Below are 24,209 nucleotides of genomic sequence, written 5' to 3'. Positions count from 1 at the left end.
TAAAGCAATAGTACGGATAATGCATATATATGTTAATGAATGTTTTTGTTGTCAGAATAAAAATTATGCATCAGAGTTACTCTTCAGGCTATAAACCCAATTCTTTAACATTATATACTCCTTTCAGAGCCTAAGCAGTAGCTATTCATGACAAAAATAAAGCCCCAGTAATAACCCAGCAGCTCCTGTGCTCTCCTTAAAGGACAGACTCTCAGAAGAAAATGCTACTAGTTAACAACTTTCAAGCACAGAGAGAACTACTAAAAACCCCAGAATAATTAAAAGTACTGCCTAGCTCACAAATACCTGAAGAAAGTCCATTCAAACAAAGACAACAGCATGTCTTATCAACAATTCAATAATGCAAAACTGTTCTCCAACCAAAAGGCTGAAATATACACTAGCAACAGGAGAGTTAGTCAAGTTATTTACTCAAGAGAGAGAAAGCATGACCCAAGCTGCAAACATAGGCTACCATAAAATTTCCATTTAGTACCAAAGTAATAGTAAACATATAAAAATATGGAAAATGCCCAATACCAGTCTATATTAGTCTTAGATGACAGACCCTTCAGGTGAAGAGGAGTATTCTTCCCTAAAGACCTGACCTCTTGGGAGAGAAAACAGCATTTCTAATTTCCCTTCGTTTTTTTTTTATAATAGAGTCCAGAAAATTTGGAAGCAGGTATTTATTTTGCCAAGGAAAATTACGATAAATTATTTCTCAAGATTTTCAGATCCTTTAGAACATATAACAATATTATCAATTTTCTTAAAATATAAACAAAAATACAGACCTTTGAGATCTGGTCTATTTCGTATACCCACTGATACAAAGAAGCAATCCATATCAACATGCATTATACAGCTCTGATGCCTGGGTGAACTCAATACTGACATATTTCCTAGAAGGAAAAAGAGAACATTCAAACCACAAACTAATTTTTAATATTTAAAAAAATCAGGTCTATTTAATTTTAGAAACTGTATTTTTAAGTGCCTATAAGAATGAAGTCTCAAAAAAAAAAAAAAAAAAACAGAATCTATTACAGACCATTTCTATCACACCTCAACAGACGTCAAATTTCAGTTTCTTTTGCTCTAAAAGTAATCCAGAGATACACATTTAGTTTCCAAGCATAATTTGAGATCAATTATGAGGATTCCATGTTTTGATAACCTATATTCTAATAATTAAATCTTTAATCCAAAGTATGTCTAAATGTTTATCTTAGAGTTATTTCTGTGTGCTGAAGATTTAATTGAAATGTATAAGGTGTTTTCAAATATTTGGTTACATGGAGCTAAGGAACTTTAAATAATAATATTGATGATGTATTCCATGCAGTCTACAAACATTCCTTGATTTAAAAAAATAAATAAATAAAAATTGCTACCGTTATTGAGTGGTAGGTATTATGCACTATTATAAGAGGTTAATGTGTATTTAAATTCTAACAATGCTGAGATAAGTAATCTTATTATGCCCATTTTACAGACTAATATTATGTTATGTTAATAACTGTGTTATGCAGCCAGTAAGAGGTTGAGCTGGTCATCAACCCTAAGGCGTCTGATTTGAGCCCTCACGCCATCACACTGTTGCCCTGGATATATCGAGAAAATTCTATAAAACAGAAATCTACATATAAATCTATATATATATAGAAGTACATATAAACACTTTCCTCCTTAGACCATTGAACACTATTAAAAATCAGCTCTGAAGCACATATGCCACTTTCAAGAAGATAAAGCTGAATGTCTTCTCCTAAAGCCTTTGTCTTCTAATTCCTCTGAGCTACATATTTTGATTTACCAAGGCTATTTAACCAATCCCGCCACAAGAAGAAGCTATCCTGTTTATTGGTTTCATCCTTAGCTCTTTCCCTGGTCCTGGTCCAAGGTACACAAGTCTTGAAAATAAGAACCCTGAACTTATAAAAAGTTCTAATCTCATAAAGGAGTTTTTCTGCTGATAAAAAAACTAGTACGTGTAGGTAGGTCTTCATGATAGTTTCCCCAAAACTTACATTTTTACTCCCCAAAGTTTCAGACTACTCCATTTACCAAATTGTGACTGTGAAAGCATTTACCAAGTTCTCACTACATGAGAGGCACTGAATTTTTGTTCATGTTATCTTCCCTAAGCTCAGAAGCCCATGAGGTAGGCACCGGGACTACCTATTGCTCCACTGTGAAAAGGAAACTGAGACCCAGAGAGATGAACTAACTGGCCCATGGTCCTGCAGTGTAGGAGTGGCAGAGCCAGAGTTTGGATTCAGGCTATATCATGGAACTCCAAAGCCAGGTACTTCCTTGCTCTGCCCTGTATTATCTCAAGAAATTATTTATAAAAGAAATCTTAATAATCATAATTCTGCTGTATAGAAGTATTATATAAACATAATGTAAACAACCCAAAATAACTGCTTTAAATATTCAAACAGTACAGAATGCATATACCATCTATCTATTCAATGCTTTCCTACACTATAAAAATTATATCATTTTATTCCCATTCATTAAACTAATTTGTAATAGTTCTTTGAAGCTTTCAAAATTAAATGACCATCACATATAAGGTCAAAGGATGATGTATGAATAATCTAATACCTATAACATTATTCAGAAATATTTCATAAGAAACAGGAAGTATTCAGGAATACATCAAACACAACAAAACATAACAAAAAAACCCACATGGAGAGGATCTGTCACTTTCTAGGACAGAACCATGAGCTTCCTTCTGTACCTCAGTTTCCACAGCTATTAAGTTCAGGGGTAGTATTAAATAATCTAAGATCTCTCTCCAAAAAACAAAACAAAACCATATATTCTGTAAAAAAGCATCATAAACCTCAAAGCAGATACTAATTGATAATGACTGCACAGAAATATAGCCTGTAATTGTTAGTTTTGTTTGCTTCTGAAGACAAGTATTAAAAAACAAAATACAATTAACCCATCTACTTTTGTGTGAAAATACTTACTCTCACTACAAGTTTACCACTATAATTACAATAGCTATTATGTCAGTTATTTAATAATTTTAAAATCATTAAGATGCCAGCTTCTGGAATTAACAGTTATTCTTGCCAAACCAATTTATTCTTACAGGAGTTTATGCACTGAATAGAATACAAGTAATATTTTACACAGTTCAAAACTTCAACAACTGACAAAATCTACATAAAGAATGAATGCTCAGAATCTCGACCTTGTTACTGTTTAAATTACTTAAAAATATTCATTTAGCAACTTAAATCTAAATTTGTAAAAAATACTTTAATAAAGTAAGAAAGCTTTCTCTAATCTGCTAGGCTTACTGTAACTTACATATCCTGGTATTTCTAAAGACTTTTATATCATGAGAGCTTAGTACTGATCAAAGCACCAATGACAGCTTAAAAACAAAATGGTCAAGCATGATTGTTTCTTAAGAAAACAATTTTAGTATCTACCTGTGTCAGTTACAACAAGTGCAGACCTGCCTGTTTTCATTTTTTTTAACTTTTCCCTTCCTGGAAAGACACCACTACTTTGTCTTTGTAGGGCACTGACAAACTCAGTCAATTCACACTTCCACATTGATATGTGATGAAGTCTTGAGCGGGAATAGAAGTCTGAAATAAAACCGCAATCTGAGGGTTTGGATGGCACTGAAGGTGCTGCCTTGCTAAGAGTAGGTATTGAAGAAGTGCTTTTTGTGCTTGAAGGCCCCTGAACAGCGGAGTGGTGAGCACCATTTACTTTAGTGTTACTGTGCAAAGATGATAAGGAGAAAGAATTAGTTCTGTGTGGATTTCGCACGGCATCTGTGTTTCTAGTGCTTTGTTGCGACAGGTGCACAACGCAGTCTCTGAAGTCAGTGCTGCTCTTCTCAGCCTGCTCCTCCCCCTGAGCGAAGTCTGGGGAAAGCCTGCTGGCAATACTGTGGCCCATGGGCACCAAGCAATCCTGCGTCTTTAAGGCACCATTAGAGCTAGGAGTGTGTCCATTAAAAATGGCAGTGTTGTCTCTGTGATGCGGAATTCCATTTTGTTTCCTTCCTGGAAAGATCTGCTCCAGCTCCATAAAATTAAAATCATTATTTGCATCTTCTTCATTCCAACTGTTCATTCCATTGACTTTGACTTCATTTTCTGTCTCAATCTTCTTAATTATGTGATTTCTATAGCAGGAAAGAAGATTTAATTTCAATTAATGCGAGTTTCAGGCTAAAACCATTTTCAATGTAAATGGTCTTAAAGATATGCACTTCAATATTTCTCTGAAAAATTAAGCCATAAATTTTATATTCTTTCTCTTCCAACAAAAGATAATTATCAGCTAAACCAAAGGAGCAAGGTAACTAGGAAAATTCTAGAACATATACAGTCTTTTAGGGCTTTTTTCTCCCCAAACTTCAAACACTCCCAAAGAAGAAATACAATGGAATCTCAGATTGAAGAAAAATAAAAACTATTTTCAATTACTTTTCCCACTAAAAATTAAATGGAACTTGTAATCTCTAAATATCCCATTTGAAGCACAGTGTCTGGCATTTACTAGAAAGTCAATAAATTATGGGACTCAATATAAAAAACTCCCATAAAAATGGATAAGAAACTTAATTTGAATGATTATTCCTAGTTTTAGTTTTATGTAAGGCACTGTTCAACACATTAAATCCAATACTACTACAATCCTAGGGCCAGTTAGTTTCGTTCAGAAGATCAACACACTATATGTACTAATCCAGTAATGGGGACAATTGTTGCATGAGTAGATAAAAAGTTAAGAACCAGGTTAATGTGTATGGATAATTCAGGAAAAAATATACCTAGAACCATGAGGACACTAGCTTATTAACAGAGGAAATGGCATTTCTTTCCTAAGAAAAGCATATTCAGATGCCAGGGTGGTCCAAGGCAATCTGGACCAACTTTCCTGACGACAAATTTATAAATGCAGGACCTATGACAAATGTTCTGCTAAATTCATACTGTGACTCCACTAGATATCTGCTTGGTTATGCCCTATAATAAGACAAAGTCCATTTTCACTCACAAAAACCAAGTAACAAATACAAAAACCTGAAATACAGAACAGTAATTCATTCCACTTAGAAACACCCACACCATTAATCCAATAACAGTTCAAGCTCCAGAGAAGGTTGCCTAATACATGGCACTGAGGAACTGGTGAGGTTACCACAATATCACTAAAGTTCCTCATCCCACTACCAACATGATACATTATTAACAATTATTATTGGATTTTCCTGAAAGTAATTATTTCCATATGTGTAATTTGCTATGGAATGTTGCATTCTCAAAAAACCAAACTAAATGTGCCAGGTATACTTCTGTTTTGTGGTATATACATAATGAAAATGTTAACATTTCTAGGTGGTTTTTGAAAAAATCCAAATTCATAGCAAGTTGACATATGTAAATATTTTTGTATCAGTAAAAATCTAGTTGGTGACTCAATGTTTTCTTTTTTTCTTTCTGCATATTGGACTGCTTACTGTACAGCAAAGCACTTAATACACAGAGAAGTCACACATGAGTCAGATACAAAACATTACCACCCATTTCTGGGTTGGCTCTGTCTGGCTGACCATCTCATGGAATATGACAGCCAGCTATGATTAGGTCCAATCCTTACAAATATTCATGCCAGTGAAAGGGAAAAAGATGACCAACAGGAAACAATTAAAAGAAGAAGGAAAGAAGAAAAAAAAAAAAAGAGGAAGGAATGAAAACCTAATCTGTTACATGTCTGGCCCTTGAAATAAAGAGAAAGCAAGGAAATAAGAAGTCACATAAAAGAATTTCAAGGGAATTTATAAAATGTACTGAATATAACAAAAAATAAAGATCACAGAGAGCAACAAAAGTGAAGTAAATCAGAGAAGACTGATGTCTAGTTTTCTGTGTCACAAATAGTAAAGATTCTTTCCATGTATACTAACAACATATGCAACAGAACTGCATATATTGGCAATAAACACATGGCTAATACACATTTTTTCTGTACTGCAGTTTTTCAACCTAGACAAATAGATGCTCATGAAATAGCTGTAGTGGAAATATGTCACTGGTAATATATATTAACTAGGCAAAAGTATACATGTATTAAAAAGTATAATCTAACAGGGTAAGAGCTTGCTAAAACTGGCACAAAGAATTTTAAGAAAACATGTATTTTCTATTTTTATTAGTGTGGGTAAGAAAAAGATATGAAGTCGTGCATTCAGAAAGACTTTGATATTATTTGTTGTGCAACTTGATGGTACTAAAAAAAAAAAATCAAAAGTGTCAGGTAATGTGAAAAACACGGGAATATGCTTGTAAGTGAACACAAGCTAAACAACAAATGACAATAGCAAAAACTACAGAAGGCAGTGACATCGGATCCCCCCAGGTTAATTAGACGCCTGGCCTTTAAAAAAAATATATCCAACTCCCAAAGCGAGCAATTTAATAAGGAGTAGGCTAACAATAATGAACCACCTGATATACACGTTAGGGCAACACACCAATTAATCATGAAACCACTTTACCCAAGATTATTGCAATTAGAGCTTAATCAGTGTATTTTTGAAAACCTGCCACATGGACTCAAGTCTAGAGCTAACTCTAACCATAACATTGAGTCACCAACTAAATTTTTACTGATACAAAAATACTTACATATGTCAACTTGCTATGAATTTGGAATTTTTCAAAAACCACCTAGAAATGTTAACATTTTCATTATGTATATACCACAAAACAGAAGTAGGTTTTTTGAGAATGCAACATTCCATAGCAAATTACATATATGGAAATAATTACTTTCACGAAAATCCATGGAAAATTTTACTTATAATAATTTAAGATCCATTAGTTTAACATGGGCCTCTAAAATGACTGGAAAAAGCTTTCTTATTTACATTTTATTTATGAAACTTTCACAATAAAAATAATTTTTAGGTAAAACACCCACACACATATTTTAACATGTTTGACAGAGATTAATGGCCAACTTTTGTGTTTGCTTCTATTATCAGCAAAGCAGGGTCTGAAACCACTGCCAAAACCCAGCTTTGCAGCATTCCTGGATGTAGACAAACTTACACCCTGTTGTTGAGCTGTTTGACTACACTGCTTGGACCTGGTCCAGGTTCCTCAGCTTTGCACGCAGGAGTAAAGTTGAGACCTTTCTGCATGCTGGACTGCTTGCTGTACAGCTGATAGGGAATGCAGGAGAGCAGTCTTCCAGCTTTGATACTGAAACATAAAAAGTAACACTAAGTGTTCAGTACTTGGGGAAAATAAGCTTCATGAAAAACCAACCTCTGAATGATGGGAGTTTTTCACCAATAATGAGCCACCTATTTTCCTCATTTATTTTTTCTCCCTCTGGTTTAATGGCTCTAATGCAACATAATCTTCCTTAAACACTTGAGAATAAGACATTCTATCCATGAAAGGACACACATCTGAACTTTAAAAAGTTAGTAGCCAACAACCTTATATGAGGGGAAAAGAAATAACAATAGGGTAGAATGACAAAACTGCATGCAGAGTTTACATATTTTAATCATCATGACTTTGATATTTAACACAATTCCCCCTCAAACAATTCATAAAGAATCATCAAGACTCTCAAATCTCATTTCACACATGAAGTATCAAACTAGAGTAACTAAAATGGATGAGGATTCCTAGTTTCCACACTATGATCTCAGGAAGGGAAATAAACAGCTATGAAAATATGTATACAACCTCTTGCCCTTTCTCCTACAGGGTACAGAATGTTTTCTTATTTACAATTACTAAGAGTAAACTATTCATTCTTAAGCACCTGATGACCAAGACTGTTTTTTGATACAATACTATCTAAAAGTCACTGGGGATGAGATGTGTCTCTTGGCTAGTTAGCCAAGTAAAAATAATTTTAGAAAAACTCTCTAAAAATAATTTTAGAGAGAAAAACATGACACCAAATTTTTAAAAATATTTTAAAAAGGCCAAATCTATACCTGAAACTAGAGTCATAAACATTTTCCATGAAGACTAAATTGAGGCAAGATACAAAACCACAGAGAAATGAAAACAATCGTGACATGAAATCACAATTAACTTTATTTAAGTGGTTGAATAAGCACTCTAATATGAATATTAAACATACTTAGAAACAACGTTTTAGCCCATATGAAGTATAAGCTCTTCATAGTATCCTAAGTACCTAACAAATGTGCTAACTCTTTTAGTTTAGGAGCTTAAAAAGAAAAAGCAGATCTGACTGGGAACCAACCAGTCACAGCCACAGGAGACCCTGATGAGCTGGCATGACCTGCAACAATCATCATCTCTCACTGCCAGTAGATTCATGTGGGAACCTACCCATAGGAGGCAGGGTCCCCTGCTACAAAAAACTCAACACAAAAGGAAGAACAACAAAAACAAAATCAGCCTTTAATAACTTAGGACAGTGTTTTCAAACTGTGCTCCATGGCATTGTCAGGCTTGAGGAGGCAGTGCGGTGAATCACAGCACCTTCTCACGAACTATTCTAACCTTCAAATGCCAACATTAAATTGTCTGAAGAAGATTATGACAAAAATTTGACAATCCTTAATTTACAATATACTGTATAAAAGTGTAAAATTTGCAGCCAAAGGTTTCAGTAAAATAATCTACCTACAATGCACACAGGCTTCTCCATTAAAGGACCCCCCCTGCCTCTTAGAATTAGTAGCTCTATAATCATGCCTGCATTAACTAAGGTTTAATGGCATGTACACAGATATCAGAGAAATCTAATCAAAGCAAAGTTATCACCCCATACACTTAGAAGTGGGAGCTTCTTTTTAAACTGCTCAAACTAAAAATGGGAAAACAAAGAAAAGATGTCATGTACCATCCATTAAATAATTAAAATAATGTTTAAAATTTTAATGTTAAAAATTTCATATAAACACTACTAAGAAGAGATGAACAAGACTGGGATAAGAGTATGAAAGAAAACAGTACTGTGATTGCCCAAAAGGATTCCATGTTAGGACATATAGACACCGGGCATTTATGTTATATATTAAGACATATGCCCAGGCTGATCCATTTCCACATGGGCATATTCATTTATAATAAGCTTAATTAAATGGCAAAGAGCAGACTTAAACAGGAGTCAGAAAAATCTGGACTCTGAATCCTGCTATTCGTGGGTGAATTAGCCTTATTAACTCTGCCTTTTCATATATAAAATGAAGCAAACAGGCCAAATAATCAGTTATTTAAATATAAATCATTAAGCCCAACTTCAAACTGAAATAAAATCCGTTCAAGTGAACTTTAAAACTTTTAACTGCCAAAAATTGCTTGATTGTATTCTTTCTCTAATTGTATTCAGAGAAAGAAGAAAGAACAGATATTTAAAAAAAAAAAAAAAGCTGTAATGAACTTTTTTCTAAGCAAATCAAGTTCTACCCCGCACCTTTTTCAGCCCACTTTCCTAGTATCTGTGGATCTCTCCCATTCTCTCCAAAGTAAGACTAATATCCTCAGATCCAATTCTAGCCCTAGCATGACGATAGGACTATCTGTACATAACACCACACAGCTCAACTCTGGAATGTACTAACTTAAGCTGAAAGCCATGTTCAATGATCCTATGTAACGAAGGGACAGGTCATGCGGAAACAGCAAAAAGAATCAGTAAGATGTTCCATGGCTAGGCCATCAACTTAATCCCCCAAGGTTTAAAAAACCGTTACTCTATAAGATACATTTGGTTTCCTGGAAGCCAAATTCACTTTTTAAAACTCTACTTCGGATATTTTGGATTTTATTTTCCAATACCTGATAATGTTTATAGAATAAAAATAACAAAGGAACTTCTTATATATCATGCCTCTAACAAATGGTCAGGCATTGTGCTAGACAGTTTGCACAAATTATTTCTAGTTATCACCTAATCATAGCATCTCAATATTAAGCCTTTTTACAAATGAGGATCTTAATATTTTCACCTTTAATTTTCATAAATCTAGCAAACACTCAGACATATTATATATCACTTCAAAATATAAATCACTTAAGTTATGGCTCATCACCAAGGTTCAGATGACATATTTAAATTTAGGGAATTAGGGGCGCCTGGGTGGCTCAGTGGGTTGGGCCGCTGCCTTCGGCTCGGGTCATGATCTCAGGGTCCTGGGATCGAGTCCCACATCGGGCTCTCTGCTCAGCAGGGAGCCTGCTTCCTCCTCTCTCTCTCTGCCTACTTGTGATCTCTCTCTCTGTCGAATAAATAAAAATAAAATCTTTAAAAAAAAATAAATAAATAAAAAATAAATTTAGGGAATTAGTATGAATGGCCACTGATTTACAGTATCAATTCCAAACCAACAATAGAAGAATAGAAGAACCATAATGTAACAACTAAAAAACAGATTATTAATAATACTGCAAACTGCTCTTCCTCTCTGTCCCCTCTCCCAGTACACCAGGTCCACAATACCCTGACCTTTTTTCCCCTTAGCATTTATTAACTTTTAACATATAATTTACTCATATGCTAAGAATATTTTTTTATTATGTTTTCTTCAATGGAACATAAGCTCCAAGAGGTAGGGAATGGTTCTATGTTTGTTTCAATGATATTTCCCAAGTACGCAGCCCATCAGAGAGGTGTGATGTACAAACATTAACTGAATGAACACTATGCTTAGCCCAACCCTTTCCATCACTGCTTCCTGCTGCTTACCCGAGTCATCTCCCCTAATTTCCGGCAGCTGAGGCTGTAAGCACTAGGTTACCTAAATCATCAATGTGAGGTGAAAGAGTAACAACAATGTTATTTAAGACGTTTTTATTCACCCTGAAGAGGAAATGTGAGGTAAGTGTTTATAATATAAAAAGTATTCCAATTTTTAAAACTTATTAATTAAAAATTAAACTTACCTTTCCACAATCCATTCTGGCCGAATTACTTTTTCCCCCTTTAATTCTTTAATTTTGGCATTTGGAAGATTTGTGGCAATAATGTGTGTTGTTTTGGATCTGGAATAATATACATGGTATTGCCCTCCATGCAACATCATTAGCTTTCTCAATTCCTCAGCAGAAGGATCTGTAAAATTCATATTAAAATATGTTAAGACTTTAATATTTAAGTAAAACCCTAGCTGAATAACACCTCCAAAAGCCTAACTTAAAGAATATTATCACTGATCCACTTCCTCCTGGGCTGTGTTGCCAATGAACAAAATTGGGAGGTAGGTTACAAAGTGTTAAGGCTATCCTGCTTTAGCACACCCTCTTTCCTGCTGGAGACAGTCCACCAATAAAGCGCCTACTGCTAAGAGATGCCCAGACCAGATAGGGACCTCACATAATGAATCAAATACTACTAACAAAGCAGACATTTTAAAACTTCTGACCACATTTAACTACATGACCTTGATACTGATATCTTATGTTTTAAAAACTTAACACCCATAAAATCATTTATAGTTCAGTTTACAGAGACCCCAATTAATCCTACACCTCCTTCAGAATAATACAATAGTAGACAGGTAAAGTGCTCAAACTTACTATGAGCAGACTCACTGTAGGGCTATTAACAGACTTCACTCCTATGAAGCTTAATAATTTTTATTTTTATATAAGAAAAGGTAAAATTACTCAGTTTCTTAATATGAACTTGCACTAAAGCCAAAAATAAAGTTCACCAATATATAAAAAAATGCAAAAATAGACATCATTTTTTCAATTTTGTTTCAATTTTTTTCTTGCCTCCTACCCATCCCTCAAATTTTTTCTTAACTATAGAAAAATACCTTAAAACAAGAACCAGTGTGGTTTATGCTCTCCCATAAAAAGTCTGACTCACTGAAGTTCTGTTATGACCAGTATTACTGGCATCACATTAGTTATTTTCAATAGCTTGTTTCTTCCATCCATTATACTAATGAAAGCTCTAAATTATACCTTCCTCAAAACAGCTGTACCCCAGGGTGGGGGGAGGGGACATCACAAGAGTCTTATAAATCTACTGTTATCCAAGCAACAGATTTTTCTTAAGCCCAAGCAATACAGGTCCCAGTATTTAAGTAATCACTTTTATTACAATAACTGTATAATTAGGACAGTTTTAGTCTTCAGAAGAAAAAAAACAAAGCACATTTAGATACACCAGGTTTGGTCAATTCTTGGTAAATTCTTATAGTATAGAATCCATTTGATGTTATTGATTGCACATACTAGCACTGCTTAATAGAAATATAATGTCAACCACAAATGCAAGTCACACATATAATTTAAAATTTCCTAGGAAGCTCACTAAACATGGTAAAAGGTAAAATTAATATTTTTAACCTCACAGATCCAAAACATTATCACTTCAGTATCTTCAACATATAATCAACATAAAAAAGTAGGATATTTCACATGGTTTGTTTTATACTAAGTCTCCAGCATTTACTTACTTTCTTTTTGCTACAATTAAAAAATGTGGCTGGCATAATAGTATAAAGTATCAAATTAAAGGCTATAAATACAATATAATACAAACAGACACTAAATCCAATAAAAAGGAAATGCAAAAAAGTATTTACAAGTTAATCTACAATTTTCCTAAACCAATTCTTATTCAATGACTTAAATAGAAAACAGGCTGAGAGAACACATTACCTTTGTCTACACATAGGTGTAAAAGCACTGTCCCTTCTACTACTTGCTCTCTGAAATCAAATTACTGCAGAAATTTGGAACTGGAAAAACTGGACAATTTACTGGCCTACAGGATGAAATTAAGGAGGCTCCCTGAAGTTCAGTTTTGCAAACTCTTGCATATTCTTCAGTGTGAAGTGAACTATGAAAACCAATCTAGTTAAAAGGTTAAGATCACATGAACTCTGCTATCAGACCAACCTGGGTTTAACAAGGACTTAACTCCTTTAAAAAAGTTCCTCCTCTTTACAAGTAAGTCTGGCACATAGAAGTACTCAACATAAAAATCATTATTACAATAAAGTATGATAGCAGAACTCCTTTAAAGTAATGTATGAGTTGAGGATCCTACTCTAGACCTACAAAAAATGGCAGAAGACAACACATATACTGACACATGGTAGTCCTAACTTTTCAAACAAACACAGAATTGCCAACAATGCACTAAGGACAACAGCCAGGAACCACTCCACCAGCCTGGCATGCACAGTGGCTGGTGGCCACCCTCATTTTCATAGCTTTTTGATATTTTTAAAATATTATTTCTCTCTGGCTCTATTTCTTCAATAATAGAACATACTCCCAATTACCAGCTCAAAAGAATATAAACAACAGCTCTGAAGATTTGCACAGTGAATTCATTTTTCTTGTTTAACACGCTCCTTAAATTCAGCAGATGTGGACTAATTAGGGAAAAATGTTTGGGGGACCGTATCCAGCCCCATGAAATCTCTAGGACACTAAGCTTGGTGGAACTCCATCCCTGCAATCTACCAGACCAGGGAATTTTCTTCGTATTACTGATAACAATATGAAATTACCCTATCTGTTTACTTGATGACTGTCAGATTTCCCCCTTGAGCATGCTGCACCTTGAGGGCAGGAACCTTGTCTGTTTCATTCACTTCCAGATGTCTGGGACAAACGAGGTGTTCAGTACACATTTACTGAATTAACTGGCATCTCCCATGCATCAAAGCCTACTGCCCAGAGTTTTCACCATTCTAGCAAAAGTGGAATGTAAGTAGTATTACCAATTCAGTTCTCAAAATATTCATTCAGTAACTCAACAAATTAAGTCATATATCACATGGTCCAGACCGAGACTCAGTGGGTACAAATCCTAGCTCAATCCCTTGCTAAGTTGTTATAAAGTTACTTAACTTTACCGGGCCTTTTCTCATATTTAAACCAGGAATTATAGTGCCTCAGAGAGCTGCTGTGGGATTCAGAGCTAAAAATTCTAAATTGCTAAGAAAAGTGCCATGCACATAGTAAGAAATGTGTGTCACCTATTACCAGCATCTTTATTATTCTTACCATTTCTTATCCCGAAAGCAAAAAGGAAGAAATTCCATGGCTGAGGCTATTCTCCATACCTATAAATCATTACATTTGTTCAATTTATAATCCCACCTATAAATTCTTCTTTTGTTGCCCACCCTCTAGTACCTTTTCGTTCAAGAAAGTCCTTGATGTACTAGCAAGGATAAGAAAACAAAACAAAAATCAAACAAAAAAATATTCAGATAAATTTTACCCCCCGAATCTCTGCAACTAATGTTACCCTCCAGAGAATGTCAGAACTAAAAAAGCTTTTGGAAATCTAATAACCACTTCATTTTCCGTATTAGTACAAACAAGCTTAATCAAGTCAAACCAACTAGACCAATTCAAACAGTAGATAAAATTATTCCTCAACCCTCATTATACATCTTCACTGAACATATTATTTTTAAATACATTAGGATATAAAAGAGTTAATCACCAATAAAAATCATCACCATAGGTTACCAATGACATCTTGGTGAAGATCCTATAAGAGTATCTCTGAGGTTCAGCAGCTCCCAAAAATGACTTTACCAGAAGAAAAAGAAAAAAAAGTATTGGTTCTAACGAAACTTTTTTTTTTTTTAAGATTCTATTTACTTATTTGACAGAGAGATCACAAGTAGTCAGAGAGGCAGGCAGAGTAGGGGAGGGGTCGGGGGGTAGGAAGCAGGGCCCCCGCTGAGCAGAGAGCAGGATTTGGGACTCCATTCCCAGGACCCTGGGATCATGACCGGAGCCGAAGGCAGAGGTCTCAACCCACTGAGCCACCCAGGCACCCCACGAAACATTTTTTTAAAGGCATATATGCCAACTGAATGATTTCCCTGAAGATATACTAAATTTTTCAACAAGCAAATTATTCATCAATGCACTTAAGGTTTCTTATAAATAGCATCAACTTTAGGCAGATTAATTTGTAGAAAAACAAGGGACCACAGAGACAAAGGTAAATTTCTGAAGTCAGACACAGCTGGTGGGATAGCCACAATTCAGGACCAGGTTTCCGTCTCCACTTACTCATAAGCTGATCAACCTTAACATGCTGCTATCATGAATAGAAAGGCCTGGTTTCCAGCTGCAGCGTGACACTGAAAAGCTGTAACATCCCAGACAACTGACTCATCCCACTTAGCCTGTTTCCTCTTTACAAAATAAGAAGCTAATTCTATGTACTAAAACCATTATCTCCAGCAAACAAAACTTGAAGACTAATTCACATGTTTGTGAGAGAAAACAAAGCAAGTCACTCAATTTTATGGATAAAGAAACTAAAGCAGAAAAATGTAAACAAATAAAAAAAAATACATATGTATGTTAGCAAGACATTGGAAAAAGTCACTAACTCACAGATATTGATTATCTAATAAACCACAATGTCTTGTACATATAACAGGTATAAAATTAAGCAAGTTTAAGGTCAAGTAATAGCAAGCACTTAAAAGTAAATATTGTCTCGGGGCGCCTGGGTGGCTCAGTGGGTTGAAGCCTCCGCCTTCGGCTCAGGTCATGATCTCAGGGTCCTGGGATCCAGCCTCGCATCAGGCTCTCTGCTCAGCAGGGAGCCTGCCTCCCTCTCTCTCTCTGCCTGCCTCTGCCTGCTTGTGATTTCAGTCTGTCAAATAAATAAATAAAAAAAAAAAAAAGTAAATATTGTCTCACTGTGGCCAACATAAAATACACGGTATAAGAAAAACACAGTGAACTGGAGATCAAAAGTCCTGAGCTCAGTCTGGCTTTGCCAAAATTAACAAGTTTCTACTACCTTTATGGCTTAATGTGACAGAGGTCAAATGGGATGACTGGAGCAAATGACTTCTAAGGCTCCTTTCAGACCTAAACTACTATGAATCTACTTCGATTCCTGACAAATTTTCTATCACTGCCTCATACTCAATTACCAGTAGCTTCCAACACATTAAATGCCATCACAGAAAGAAAAAAAGAAAAAGTCAATATTATAAAACCAACTCTACAATCCATCAAAAAGTCAGTAATAGTGCCTTGAGGACCTGGTTAAAATAAACTATCTTTTATGTTTATTTTACCAGATTCCCTGCTCAATTGAGTTTATCCTCTGTAACCAAAGTTCTATACCTGATCCTAATATATGCAAACAATATTTATGAAGAGAAGGCACAGATTTAAGGGGTCTTCACTTCTATTAATCCCTTAACAAGCAATACTGTCCATGTCTTTATTTACATATATGTAGGTATTATTTATTTATGTGTATCTATGTGTGTAGACTCATACATCCCAAAATGCCTACATCAACTCCCAAATTGTCCATTTAAATACAGGCACAATAAATAAATGCATAAATAAAATTAAATTTATAAATAAATAAATAAATACAGTCACAGAAGATCAAGACATTTGGAAAAAAGTGTAACTAGTCTACTCTTTTCATTTGCGGCTTCCCTACTGAGGCAATGCAGTGGCGGTTTGAAACTCGACACAGGATCAATACGCTCAGAGAATTTCCTCTATGACAAAGCAATCTGACAGGCATTTTTACAAACAATAATTCTAAATATCTGATACAGAAATCTGATTAGATGCCAGATTCCCTAAGCCATTATATTTAACAAAACATGCTTTTTACGAGATACATAGTACTTGACATAACCTGTTAAAAAGTTAAGTGCTCTCAATACATGCTTACTGAACAAAATAACAAGGGTAAATTTTTATACTTGACAATAAAACTTAAAAATACCATTTTTTTTTCTTTCTCATGGTCAATATATGTCAATTTTATTTAAAAATATCCACCTCGGACACCTAAGTGGCTCATTGGTTAAGCATCTGCCTTCTGCTCGGGTCATGATCTTAGGGTCCCTTGCTCCGGAAGTAGCAAGGTAGCTCCCTCTCCCTGTGTGCTGTTCTCCCTACTTCTGCTCTCTCGTTCTGTGTCAAATCAATAAATAAAATTAAAACAAACAAACCAAACAAAAACAAATAAAAACATCCACTGCTTTGCAGAGCAAAATAAAACTGTCACTAGCTGCTTTATACCCATAAGCAGGTAAAAACCTGAGGAAAGGAAATTGAGATGAATTTAGGGCCTATTCCAGTGAAGTCCTTGACATACCTTATCTCACTTACTCCTTACCATCAGTGATTCCAGCACTGGAATTAGTCTTGGCATCACAAGTCCTGTGTGAGATTATTATTATTATTTTTTAAAGATTTTATTTATTTGACAGACAGAGATCACAAGTAGACAGGCAGGCAGAGAGAAAGGAGGAAGCAGGCTCCTTGCCGAGCAGAGAGCCCGATGCGGGGCTCAATCCCAGCACCCTGAGATCATGACCTGAGCCGAAGGCAGAGGCTTTAACCCACTGAGCCACCAAGGCACCCCCTGTGTGAGATTATTAACTTCAAAACTATTCTTACTGGAAAACAGGCATTTTTTTTTGATTATTTGCATAACTATTTCTTAACTAAAGCACTGCCACACGGTTTCAATACCCAGGTTTTGTTATGAAGGTGCTAGTGCTAGTCTCACGGACTGTTTTAAATGTCATGTACAAATGTAGTATATACATAGAATGATATATTATTCAGCCTTAAAAAAACAAGTTCCAATACATGCTATAACCTGAACCTTGAGGCATTTATTATGCTAAATAAACTAGTGACAAAAAAAACAAAAAAAACAAAAAAAACAAATGCTGTACGATCCTACTTCTTTGAGGTATCTCAAATAGTTAAATTCACAGCAACAATAAGTAGAAAGGTGGTTGCCAGGGGAGAGGCAGGTGGGGGAAGAGGAAATGGAGAGTTATTAAATGACAGAGAGTTTTACAAGATAAAAAAGCTCTGGAAATTGGTATAACAAAGTGGCTATATTTAACACTACTAAACTTACACTTTAAAAATAGTTAAAGTGATAAACTTTTATGTGTATATGCAATGTACCAGTTAGTACCATATATGTAAACAGGAATTTAGTATAAGCAAAATATCATTCATATACTGATATGAACTTGAATTTTATTCACATTTAATTTTCAATTCTGCAAAACCTGTAATTGTAAGAGGTAGAATTGGTAGAACATTATTATTACTACTACCACTTTAGAGATGCTTATGAAAACAGATGCTGTGAAAATAGAAGAAACAGATGAAAATCTCACAGCTTTAAGAGATGGGATTAGCTAGTTAAGTGACAAAGACCTAGAATCAAAACAAAATCCAAGCCTTGATTTTTGCTCCCATGCTCCTTCTCCAGCTTACAGCCACTCAGTAAGAAAATCTACATTCTATACTTCAGAAAAAAGTTTCAGAAAAAGATCAATGACGATAAAGGGAGCCATCTGCAGAATAAAAATTTCTATATTAATCCTAGGTAGCACACATACAATCATCTTTCCCAAACTTTTTTTGAGATTTATTTAATTATGTGGGGGGAGGGGCACAGAGGAAGAGATAGAACCCTCAAGCAGACTCCATGCTGAGAACAGAGCCTGATGTAGGACTCAATCCCCGGACACTGAGGTCATGACCTGAGCTGAAACCAAGAGTCAGACACTCAACTGACTGAACCATCAGGTGCCTCCAGCTTTTCCAAACTTTTTAAAGCTTTGCCAACCTAACTGCAGAAGTATTTGCTACATGAAAATTTATTAGAAATACTTCAACCAAAGTAAAACCATAAAGGTTTCCTATTATATCCTTTTAAGCCAAAATTATTAGCTCCTTCAACACCCTGAACACGGCTCTTTTATAAAGCAGACCAGTTTGAAATAAAAGTCCTGTAAGATAATATCATTTTCAAGTTCTAGTAAATCTAAAATTAGGTTCTAAAACTTAAGCTTCAACATATACTCCTTTCTTTTCTACATGCATTTATGTATCCTTTCTTGACAAAACACAACTTCCATCAAAGAGCAACTGATCAAGAAAATTCTTCGCCTAAACTGTTTCTCAGTAATAGGATCGTACAATTTAATTTTACAGATATCTTGGAAAGATAGCTGTAAAACTTTGCAAACATATACAATGTATCTGCTTAGGACAATGGTGGTATCTCAGCAAAGACTACCAAAAGCCTAGTGACTGCAGAGTCAGTGCCTGCCTACAGAGAGGTTACTGCCTGCTGTGGGACTTTGTTCTCAGCCATAGACTATACAATATTTCAACTCAGGACCTGATTAAGAATTTAGTATAAGCAAAAAGGCAGTTTCACTTCTGGGAGAAAGCAAGCAGACAGTTAACCTGAGTAAGAGACAAAGTAATCTGAGCCAAAAAATGCCTCAATGAGAAAAATCAGACTGTGAAAACTGAGGTTCCACATTTTATTTTAAAATAACTGCACCTTTTAGTATGTAGGAAAATGGGTACAATGGCAACACAGGACAAAGAAGTCTCAAATGACTAAGCTAAATAAAGCTCTTTGCCTTTTTTTAATTAACTCTACCTCCTTTCCCTCAAAATAACGAACTCAAACAACACAGACATACAGAGGGCAGACCACAAGTGGGTACGGTTCTGCTCTGCCTCACTGAGGTCAGACTACATGCCTAGAATATTTGATTCTATTTATGACTCAATATATGCTAGACCCTGACCAACTTCATTAAAGTACAGTAAAAAATCAACCAGGAGAAATCCTCTAAAGACCAAAATCAAGTCAGACAAGCTAATGAGCATTAAGTGATATTTCAGTCATGTATAAAACACCAAAGGAAACAAATTAAGAAACTGCTTTAATGAAGAAGAAAAATGGAGACATTTAACTAGTGGTTTTCAATTTTTCAAATGGCAGAACTGTTTCAAATGAGCCCTAACCAAAAAATCCCCCAAATACCAAACAAATAAAAGTAATATTATATAAGTATATAAAAGTAATATTATATAAGACTTTATTCTGAAAGTTCAATTGGTAACATACACTTATTACCATTTGCCTTTCAGCATAGTAGTGAGAAAATCCTGATTCACACACATTAGAACTATTAACATTTTCAACTATTTAAAGGAAGTTATATTCCAAGATCTATGTAGAAACTACATAATAATAAATAACATATTTGAGTATTTGTTTCATTTATCTGTTTTTAGTGTACTTAAAAATACTTAAATAATTTTAAGACTATAAAACCTCCTAGGTTATTTTGGAACTTAAGTTAATAACTAATTCAAAAACAACCATCAGCTTTAGTCTAGCATCCAAAAGCACTATGGTATTACTTATAACTTACAGAGACAGGAACCTTATTTAATCATGAGTGCATCCTCAGTACCCATATTTTCAAGCATCTCACTTAGAATTTAGTACGGATTCCACAAATGCTTTTTTAAATACAAGATATTTTATCAGAAAAAAGTTCTGTGGGAAGAGAGAGCCAACCAACATTTGACTGACTAAACCTGGAAACTAAGTAGGATTTTGACATTCTGAGAAGCTGGGAATGAAGATGAGAAAAGCTGTTAAGGACCTGGAGAGAGGTGTGGCCACAGGATTGAAAGCACCCTTTCAAAGAACTAGGCATAATATAGTTTGAGAGCTGTAGAATGAATCAGCATGAAGATCACACCAAGAGGATACGGACAATAGTTGAATTTACGCTCTGGAGTCTTGGAAAAAAGAGCTAGGACCACGGGATGGAAGCTACAGGGATGCACATTTTAGCTCACTAAAACCATCAGACATGCTCGAAAACGAATTCACTTGCCTCCCAGGACAATATACCATCACACCGGAGTCACTGCAAGAGGCTGAGTGGTAGGTAGCCTGTCATTATCTCAGCAACACCGAAGAAGGAATTCTCATGTAGTCAAAGATTAATTTGAAGATTTAAATTTTCTTCTAACCCCAAGATTCTGAATCTGTGGTCTAAAACAAGGGTCAGCAAACTAAGGCCCTTGGGCTAAATCTTCCATTTTTTTAAAATCAGGTTTTATTAGAATACAGCTATTTTCATTCCTTTATATTATCTAGAGCAGCTCTAGGACTAAAAGAGCAGAACTGAGTAGTTCCCAAACAGACTACGTGGCCCACAAAGCTCTCGCCCTTTAAACAAAGTCTGCAAACCCCTGATCTAAAATACAGTCAGAGGGGCGTCTGGGGGGGTGGGGGCAGGTTCAGTTGGCTAGATGACCAACTCTTGATTTCAGTTCAGGTCACGATCTCAGGGTGGTGAGATCAAGCACCGCACTGGACTCCATGCTCAGCAGGGAGTCTGCTTGAGCTTCTCTCCCTCCCCTCTATCCCTATCCCTCCCCTGCTTGTGTTGGCACGTGTGCTCTCTCTAAATAAATAAATCTTTTAAAAAAATAAAAACAGGAGCCTGGGTGGCTCAGTGGGTTAAGCCTCTGTCTTTGGCTCGGGTCATGATCTCAGGGTCCTGAAATCAAGTCCTGCATCGGCTCTTTGCTCGGCCGGGAGCCTGCTTCCCCTCTCTGCCTAATTGTGATCTGTCAAATAAATAAATAAAATCTTTTTAAAAATAAATAAATAAGAACAAAATTAAAAACAAAGACTACTACTTTTAGAACCTAAAATAAAATATATTATTTGTTCTAAGTATTTCTCCTATCTGCTGTATCAGATGCTGTTCAGAGAGGAAAGGAAGATTATGCTGCAGTAACATATGACCTCAAAATAAGTGACTTACAACAAAGGTTTATTTTTCACTCATGAAACATGTCCCTCCTATGCTCCACATCATCTTTACTCTGAGATCCAGACTAATGGAACAACCTCTATCTAGAACACTGTCAGTCACTGTGGCAAAAGAAAAGAGGGTATAATGAAGCACAAACTGATTTTTTTTAAAGCTTTATCCCCAAACTGATATATACCACTTCTACTTACATTCTGTGAACATGGCCAGACCTGACTTCAACAAGCAAGGAAATAAAATCCTCCCCTGGGGAGGGGAAGCAGACTTCAGTGAACAAAAATACAACCTGCCACATAATGTATTTGGAAATATTTACGTAATTTGTTTTCCTTTTTTCTACAAACTATTTTATCAGTAGCATAGCTGCATACCAATGTTCAGCCTAAAAGCAAAAAAAAAAAAAAAAAAAAAAGCAAAGGTACTATAGTAATTTCATGTTTCCCAAGATAAACAATATTAAGGCTCAGAATTATTTTAAAATTATTCTCTAGTCTACCAAACACATGCTTGGAATAAAAAAATTCTAGGGGTGCCTGGGTGGCTCAAGTGGGTTGGGCCTCTGCCTTCCGCTCGGGTCATGATCTCGGGGTCCTGGGATCGAGTCCCGCATCGGGCTCTCTGCTTGGCGGGGAGCCTGCTTCCTCCTCTCTCTCTCTCTGCCTACTTCTGATCTGTCAAATAAATAATAAAAATAAAATCTTAAAAAAAAAAATTCTAGAAATGAGAAGAAAATATAACACTCAGTTCTATACCCAAAGAAAGTTACCACTGTGACAGATTTGCTTCTTAGCATATTTCTCCGTGCTTTTCTTTTCTAACAGTTCGAGCATCCCCTACTTCTCATTTTATACTTTAATCATTTCTCATTCACCAAAAATTTTTCTATATTATTATAAATTATCCATAGTTACTTTTTAATTGTTTTAAGTCACCTTATAGATGGTATTATTTATAACTGAATTTCTATTCTTAGATGACGCTTGGCTTTCAAATAAAACAAGATGACAAGATGATCTCTTCTATAAACCTATACTGGGAGGCCAATCGGGCTTATCAGCTTAGAATAGACTTTTAGAAGAATTACTAAGCCAAAGGCTATAAGCAGATTAAAGGCCCCTTGCATGTTTCGCAATGCCATTCTCCAAAGCAAGTCTACCAACTCATACTCGTGCTCCAACAATGACTGAAGCAGTTATTTTCACCCATCTATACCTGTATTGGGTATTTCATGTAATAATTTTTTAAATTTAAATAAACTTTTCATTAACTTATTGTCTCATTATACATTTATCTAAAAGTGAAGTTGAACATATTTCCATATTTGTGACCCAGGTCTATTTCCTGAAATAAATTGTTTCTGAAATTTGCCTTTAATCTATTGCAATGTTAGTGTTAGATTTCCTATTATTTTGATGTATGAACTTTTTTCCAGTCATCCGATTTGTTGCAACAAATTATATTGAATAATCCTTCCCTCTCCCCCACTGATCAATGGATCTTTATAACCTACAATATTTAAAATAGTGCTGAAGGGCTAGGCTGTTCTGTTTTATAAAAATAATGCATGTAACTTATAATAAATAAACACACACAGGTGATTATCTAATTTACATATCAAATTTACAAAACATACTTTCTTTTTTTTTTTTTTTTTTTTTTTTTTTTTTTTTTTTAAGTAGGCTCCGTTTCCCAGTACAGAGCCCACAACAGGGCCTGAACTCACGACCATGAGATCACGACCTGAGCTGAAATCAAGAGTCAGAAACTTAATTGACTGAGCCAAGCAGGTGCCCCCACAGAACTTGTTTCTGAGCAACTCTAAACCACTAATCTGCCTATTCTTATACCAGTTACATAAAGTTTTAAATGCTTACAATCTTCTATAATAGGTTTTGAGATATCAGAGCCATTGCTTCTCTCCCCGTTGTTCTTTTTCATCACGGTCTAAGGTAGAATACTGCAGGGGAAATAAAATGTAAGTCAGAGGGCGCCTGGGTGGCTCAGTGGGTTAAGCCTCTGCCTTCGGCTCAGGTCATGATCTCAGGGTCCTGGGATTGAGCCCCGCACTGGGCTCTCTGCTGAACAGGGAGCCTGCTTCCTCCCCGCCCTCTGCCTACTTGTGATCTCTCTCCCTCTGTCAAATAAATAAATTAAAACTTTAAAAAATATGTAAGTCAGATAATTTGCTGTAGCAGGTTGGTTAATAGTTAATGGTATTAACAAGGATAAAGACATTGGGTTTGAAGAAGCACTGCTACTGCAATAGAAGTATTTCCGGCATTTAAAAATTCAAACTATTTAGCAGAACTTCTTATTTAAAATAATAATGAGTGTTCTTGATAATAATGAAGACACTCTAGGATCCTAAACTATCTTCTTAAAGTTTAAAATTATATTCCACCATATTCCTACTGTTAATTTTAAAGAACATTCTGTAAAAATGTTCTGAATGCAACTAAAGTTCAGAACTAAAACCAACCCTAGTAAGAGACAATTACAAACAGTAAAAGTAAAAGGCATATATCACAGAACC

General features: G+C 35.3%; 1 protein-coding gene across 7 annotated transcripts in view; it reads right to left on the bottom strand.

The window, feature by feature from the left end:
• Nucleotides 1-24,209, bottom strand: part of REV1 (REV1 DNA directed polymerase) — a 95,171-nt gene that overhangs the window by 35,402 nt on the left and 35,560 nt on the right. For all 7 annotated transcript variants that reach the window (XR_006606003.1, XM_004753017.3, XM_004753016.3 and 4 more), the window contains 4 exons: nt 10,941-11,109; nt 7,110-7,262; nt 3,465-4,174; nt 798-905 (listed from right to left, as the gene is read on the bottom strand). Coding sequence is in view for 6 of the 7 variants with exons in the window: in XM_004753017.3 (XP_004753074.1) it covers nt 798-905; nt 3,465-4,174; nt 7,110-7,262; nt 10,941-11,109 (1,140 nt within the window). In the remaining variant the exon portion in view is untranslated. The remainder of the gene's footprint in view (nt 1-797; nt 906-3,464; nt 4,175-7,109; nt 7,263-10,940; nt 11,110-24,209) is intronic.

This window comes from Mustela putorius, unplaced genomic scaffold, assembly GCF_011764305.1.
Source record: "Mustela putorius furo isolate JIRA1106 unplaced genomic scaffold, ASM1176430v1.1 tig00000224_pilon_pilon_pilon, whole genome shotgun sequence".
Classification (NCBI taxonomy): Eukaryota; Metazoa; Chordata; class Mammalia; order Carnivora; family Mustelidae; genus Mustela; species Mustela putorius.
This window is presented reverse-complemented; position numbering and strand designations above follow the sequence as displayed.